The following is a 6517-nucleotide window of genomic DNA, read 5'->3' as shown; positions in this document are numbered from 1 at the left end:
TGGGCCAGGTCCATGTCTCACTCGCCATGTGACCTTGGTCACTTTCTGAGTTTCAGTCTCCTCACCTGTAAGAGGTAATGGGATTTACTTCCCTGAAAGTGGATTAAATGGAACTCATGCATAGAAAAGTACAACGTGTAGCAAAGAGTAAGCGCTAAAAATGTTGGCTGTTACTATTTCAGATAAGACCAAAAAAAAAAAAAGGCAAAGAATAAGTAATTTTTTTCCCCTTTTATCAAAGTGGCTTCTTTATTTCAAGAATAGAAAAGAAAACTATCATTTGGGTAGCTGCTCCAGTTTTGTCCAAAATAATTTATTTGCTAGCCTTACAAAAAAAAAAAAAAAAATGTTGGCAAGAGAAAAAAAAAAGTCCTGTGGGAGCAGGCAAGCCTCTGCTTCCTTCTGGCAGCTCCCCTGGGATCCTGCCAGAGAGCAGAGAGGTGGCTGAGGGGCCCCTGAGGCCCAGGGTGATCCAAGAGGAAAAGGTCTGGAAGTGGAGGACTGTCCTGAGTCCTTCTTGCCGTGGGGGCCGACCCAGCGGGCACCAAGGCACTTTAGGCAAAGGCTGGAGGCTCCCGCCTAATTGGGAGGGGTGAGGGCTGTGTCCTGGGAGGACGAGGCGGGAGGGAAGGGGTGCTGAGGGGTGTCGGGGAGGAGCTGTGGGCTCAGTTGGTCTCTGAGGCGAGGCTCCTGGGCCGGGCCTGAGGGGGGATGACTGGGGCAGTGGGGGCCCTGCCTGCAGCCTCAGGGCCCTCTCCCTCCTCAGTGGCCGCCCCCAGGTCCACACGTGTAGGTGAGCTCAGAGTGACTGGGCTGAGAGAGGCCAGACCTGGGGAGGCCGGGCTGGGGGAAGCTGGTGAGTGGCGGCTCTGACGCCGGGCAGGCTGGGGGGCAGTGGGAGGCAACGGGGGTGGCACCGTGGGGGCCCGGAGGCTGCTGCCAACCAGACGGCGGGGCAGAGCCCGAGGGGTCACAGGGCTGCCAGAGCCAGGGGGCGGCAGTGGTGCTGGAGGGGAGCTGCGGGTGCCGGAGACCTGGGGGGGCGGCATGGTGGGCCTGGCGGGTGCTGGGCGCTTGGCTGTGGAGGAAGGAAAGGGGTGGTTAGGTGTCTGTACTGCCTGGGGCAAACCCCCAAGCTTGATGCCACCGCAAGAACTTTTATCTGCTGTCCCTTCTGCCGGGAACAGGGTCCACACGGGCTGCTCACCATTCAGGCCTCTGTCCACATTTGTCCTCAGCTCGAGGGCCCCTCCCTGACCCGGCCCCAGTTACTGTCATATCTTCCAGTCATATTTTCTTCATGGGGGACTTCATGTTCTCTGAAGTGATCTTGTCAGTTTCAATTTTGCTCCCTTACTTCTTGTCTCCCTGACTAGAACGCAACTAAGTGAGGCCATCTTCCGTCCAGCTGGCTGGCACAGCACATGGGTGGCACAGAGTAGGCACTCAATACATATTTCTTGAATAAAGAAATGCCACCTGTCCCACCGGCCAGCTGGGTCCTTCTCACCCCCTGCTCAGAAGCCCACTAGGGCTGCTCCACCTCGGAGTCGTCTGCATGGTCCAGCCTCACAAGGCAGCCGAGGGCCTGGGTGGGGCCAGGACAGCTGGGCTCTGCTCCAAGCTCTGCCTCCACCCACTGGGGGACTTGGCCCCTGGAGCCTCAGTTGCTTCATTGCTGAGATGGGGTGACAGCTTTGACTTCCCAGGGCTGCCGTGAGGATAAGCCCAGGTGACAGTCCTTTATCTTGTCCTCTGGTGAGCTAACATCCCATCTGTCCCCACCCCTTCCAGGAGAAGTAGCTAGACGCCCCCTCCTGTAAGAAGGTCCCTGTGCGACCTGCCAGCTCTGGCCGGTCCAGAGCTTCCTGCTCCATCCACTGCCATCCAGGTGGAAAACTCTAGCGCCTCCTGGGCTGGGCCTTTCAAGTGTCCTAGTCACCCTGGCAGATTCTCCACTTGAACCCTTGACCTTCTCACCTGCCTGACTTTAGGCCACTTCAACATGTAATTGTACCAAAGAGGCACAGAAGGAGACCACCTAACCACCACCACTGCCACCCCTTCATTCACTGTGCTTTGAAGACCCCACCTCCCTCTGTACTTCGTGATTCCAGGGCTCCCTGAGGGACTGGACTCCACTGCCCTCAACACTCACAGTCACTGACTTTTATGGAGCATTTACTGGGTGCTGAGTATGGGCCAGGCAGCCCTATTTAATTATCTAAATAGCTTCATGGTAGATGCGGTTATTGTCCCATTACACAGAGGAATAAGCTGAGGCACAGACAGGGGAAGTCGCCTGTCCAAGGTCACAGAGCTGGAATCTGATCCCAGAGTGTCAGGCAGCAAACCCAGGCCCTTAGCCCCCTGGATTCCATGCCTCCCCTGGGTGTCTGAAAACATGGGGCAGTATGGGATTATTGATCCCTCTCCCTGCCCACCCTCTGCCCCTTCTCCTCCCACGGCCAACTCACTCCTCCGAGCCGTCTCCTCTGCTGGGGCGGCTGCCTCCGGGGGGCTCCGACTGACCTTGGGGGAGGTTGGTCTGTGGGGTGCCTCGGACTCTGCCCTGCAAGGGAAGGAGAGGGTCAGGGTCAGCCATGGCATCTCCCAGAGGTCTCCAGGCATCCGGGGAGACTCCCAGCCAACAGGCTGAGTCTGGGTCCTCCTGGAGCTGTTCCCTACCACCTTGTGGCCGGGCCTGGGGTCTGACAAGACCCTCTAGCATTGGCCAGAGTTTGCGTCCACTGAGCCCTGGCTGCCGTGTGCTACTGTGAGTGTCCATGGTCCCCCACGTGGCCAGGATGGGGGCAGAAAGTCTCAGCTCTCAGCCTCCATGCGACCTGCTTTTAAAGTAATTAATTTGGCTGGGTCGGATCTTAGTTGTGGCACTCGGGGTCTTTCGTGGTGGTGCACAGACTCTCGAGTTGTGGCTCACAGGCTCAGTCTGTGGCATGTGGGATCTTAGTTCCCTGACCAGGGATTGAACCCATGTCCCATGCATTTCAAGGTGGATTCTTAACCACTGGACTACTAGGGAAGTCCCAGCCTCCATGTGATCTTTATGGGATGTTTCGACCACTAGAAGCCACAGAGCGGATGAGAAGCAGAGGAGGAAGCCATGGCTCATTCCTGGCTCTGCTTTATTGGCTACTCCTTGGGGAGGCCCTTCCTGACCCCCACTTTCTTGATCCCTGTTCCCTACTCGACCACCCAGCCCTGTTCTTCTGTTCTTCATAGCACACATAACTGGCTGACATTATATTGGTGTTCTGGTTGATTCTGTCTCCCACCCTGTGGAATGTAAGCCCTAAGGGCAGCATGTGTCTGTCTTCTTCATCTAAGGAAATTCATGTTCTGGGCCCCAGCAGTCTATGATAACTGAACAACACCCACTAGCTAAGGAGACGGTATGGTACCACGCAGCCCTTCTTTCAGTTTAAAGGATCAAAGAGAAGGCTGGAAAGTACAGTATTTACAAATTCCAAAATGCTCAGTTCCCTAAATCTCCAGGGCCTGAATCAGTGCCTGGCACAGAGTAGGTGCTCAGTAAAGAGCTATAGAACACAGCAGGGAACATATCAGAAGCTGAGAAGAATATGCCTGAGTCCCACCCACTCCCAACTGGGAAATCTGGTATTTGGAGGAAAATAAAATAAATTTCCTAAAATGCTCTTGGATGCCCTGAGAGATAGTGCCTCTGGCTGGGCATCTTGGGGCCAGGGAGGGGCCCTTCATACCTATCAGTCCTTACCTTTCCTTGGTAGCCACTGAGGCCGGGGCAGGGGCCAGACCGAGAGCCGGGACAGTGGCCGGGGTAGGTGTGGGAATCGATGGAAGCTCCTCAGAAGCCGGCCTGTCGCTGACCTTGTCCTGGGGGGCAGGTGCTGAGAACAGGCCCGACACGTTGAAGTTGATATCTGCAGACAGAGGGCGCAGGTATGAACTTTCAGAGCTTCCACCGGCCTCCCCGCCTCACCAGGCGTCAGGACCACTTTCCCTTTCTCCTGACGTTATCTAGGCTGTGTTTCACCTTCCCACTCCCAGGTGGGCCTCACGGCAATCCCACAAAGCAGGCACAATCATCCCCATTTTACAGATGAGAAACTGAGGCTAGCGGGGAGAAGCCATTTCCTCCAGGCCTCCTGGTGAGTTTGCGGGACTACCAGGGACTGAAACTGAGTCTGGAGGGCACCAAGTTGGGTGGATCGTTCATAAAGACAGGAGTTTTACCTCCAGGAAAGAGGGTGTCAGTGTTCTGTATCAGAGCCTCGACCACGCCTACCACCTGGATGGATGAGACCGAGGCTGCGTCCAGCTGGGCCAGGTCCCTGGGACAAAAAGAGAGCCAAAGTGAGTCATCATTTAGCAAAGTCTAGTGACCCCAGCTCCCTGGGCCTGTGCTGGGTGCTGGGGACACAAGGATCAATCCTTCTGTCATCCGTGGCCAGGTGAATTACAACCCCTCACATATCATCTCATTTTACAGTTTATAACACATTTCTCTATTTATTCGCTCATCAAATGCCCAAAGCAAAATTCTCAATGTCTGTCTAGTTTCTCTCCAACTTACAAATAAAGAAATGAAGGTCCAGAGTGACTTTATAAGGTTCATCCCTGGAAGGTTGGAGGGGTGAGGCTGGAACCAGATTTCTGGCTCCTGCAACAGGCCACCAAGCATCCCATTAAAGCCGTTACCCAGAATGTCTATCTTTGAAGCCCTGTGGGGTCCATGATCCCATGATCCTCATAGCAGCCTCGACAATAGAAGCTGCTCAACCCATTCCAAGGATGGAGAAACTGGGGCCCAGGGGGAAAATAAGCAGATGTTGAAATGGGGGGCAAGACTGCCACCTTCCCCTAACCCACAGACCCTCACCCGTCTTTCTCAGGGGGCCACAGCAGGTTGGGACCCAGGACAATGGCAATGTTGCTGGGTGTCATCTTGTTCACCTCCTGCTCCTCGGCCAGCTGCGCTAGGAACTTCATCAGATACCTGGGGGGTGGGAAGGAGGTTTGGACCAGCGGCCGGATATCTTAGGCCATGAATACCCATGGATGCCCCCAAGACCTGAGACCTTCCCAGCCCAGGGTTTCCAAAGAGCACCAAAGACACCACATGGGACATTTAAACATTTTTTTCACTAGTTACATTAGCTGACCTACTGAACGCCACCTCCATGGCGGGCACTAAGTTGCGAACCCCCCAGCCGCCCTACAGGACTGGGACCGTTATGTTCCATGTCTTCCACGTGAGGGCGCCAAGGCACAGAGAGTTAAATTGCTAGCTGGGGACCACAGAGTGGCAGAGGAGCGATCTAAAGCCACTGGGTGGAATGGCTTCAGGGTTCAAGCTATATACTCAGTTCAACGTCTAGTATTAGAAACACATGGCTAATACGTCAAAGAGGTATTTTCAGAAATACTGCCTAGTACAAGGTGGGAGGACTCCAGCCCAGGGCCCTGAAGGGCCAGCTGGGCTTTGGCTGGGGAGGCCAGGGCAGAGGGGGTGGTGGGGGTGGTGGGGTGGTGGGGGTGGTGGGGTGGGGGGTGGGCTGGGTGCTTACCTGAGGTTGCTGAGGTTCTCGTGGGGCAGACGGCTGCACACCTCCTGGAGGGCCTCCAGTCGGGCTCCCGGCTCCTTCAGGCTGGGGAGGAAAGACCGGGTGAGCTGTCCTGGGCGGCCTATCTGCAGCCTAGTCCTCCCCAGCACATGCCCCTCATCCTCACCTGGCTGCCCTCATCCAATCGTCATAGAGGTCAAAGGTCATCAGGGGCTCTGGCAGCTCCCGCAGGTAGGACTTAAGGGCACCTGGAATGTTGGCAGGGAATTAGACTCAGCCACCAGGGCCGCCACCTTTACCCCCAGTGCCTGGCTCTCTCCATGTTACGAACCTGTAGCTCTTGTTCATATTAACATGTCTAGGTGTCCAATACTTTGGCCACCTGATGCAGAGAACTAACTCATTTGAAAAGACCCTGATGCTGGGAAAGACTGAAGGCAGGAGAAGGGGACAACAGAGGATGAGATGGTTGGATGGCATCACCGACTCAATGGACATGAGTTTGAGTAAACTCCGGGAGTTGGCAATGGATAGGGAGGCCTGGCGTGCTGCAGTCTATGGGGTCACAGGAATCGGACATGACTGAGCGACTGAACTGAACTGAATCGTTTCTTTGGGTCACAAGCTGTTGAGAAAACGATGAAGACTAGTGATCTTGTCCCCAGAAAAACGTACACGTTTTGGGGGGCTGACAATGGACCCCATGTTCAGGACCCCTATGCCTCCTCAAGTGTCTTCTTGGCAGAGTATCAGGCCTTAAGCTAAACTACTGTGGGACCATTTCAGGCAGCTTCAGGCTAGGGCCCTGGGGGAAGGCCCTCCACCCAGGGCTCCTCGGTGCAGGTACCTGCCACAGCGTGGGGGTCAGAGCAGAACTCCTGCAGGCTGCGGGGGTCTGAGGCCATGGTCTGCTTGAGGCGCTTCAGCACTGATGCTCCGGCGGCCAGACG

General features: G+C 55.5%; 1 protein-coding gene across 1 annotated transcript in view; it reads right to left on the bottom strand.

Annotated features, from left to right (window-relative positions):
* Nucleotides 1-219: 219 nt before the first annotated feature.
* SH3BP1 (SH3-domain binding protein 1) overlaps nt 220-6517 on the bottom strand; it is a 12873-nt gene continuing 6575 nt past the window's right edge. The window contains exons 11-18 of the mRNA XM_010845076.1: nt 6415-6517; nt 5734-5815; nt 5571-5651; nt 4883-4999; nt 4237-4334; nt 3758-3923; nt 2478-2572; nt 220-1078 (exon numbers count right to left, since the gene is read on the bottom strand). The exon at nt 6415-6517 is cut by the window's right edge and continues 4 nt beyond it. Of these exons, the coding sequence (XP_010843378.1) occupies nt 666-1078; nt 2478-2572; nt 3758-3923; nt 4237-4334; nt 4883-4999; nt 5571-5651; nt 5734-5815; nt 6415-6517 (1155 nt within the window). The 3' untranslated portion in view covers nt 220-665. The remainder of the gene's footprint in view (nt 1079-2477; nt 2573-3757; nt 3924-4236; nt 4335-4882; nt 5000-5570; nt 5652-5733; nt 5816-6414) is intronic.

This window comes from Bison bison, unplaced genomic scaffold (genome assembly GCF_000754665.1).
Source record: "Bison bison bison isolate TAMUID 2011002044 unplaced genomic scaffold, Bison_UMD1.0 scf7180017864213, whole genome shotgun sequence".
In the NCBI taxonomy this organism is placed as follows: Eukaryota; Metazoa; Chordata; class Mammalia; order Artiodactyla; family Bovidae; genus Bison; species Bison bison.
This window is presented reverse-complemented; position numbering and strand designations above follow the sequence as displayed.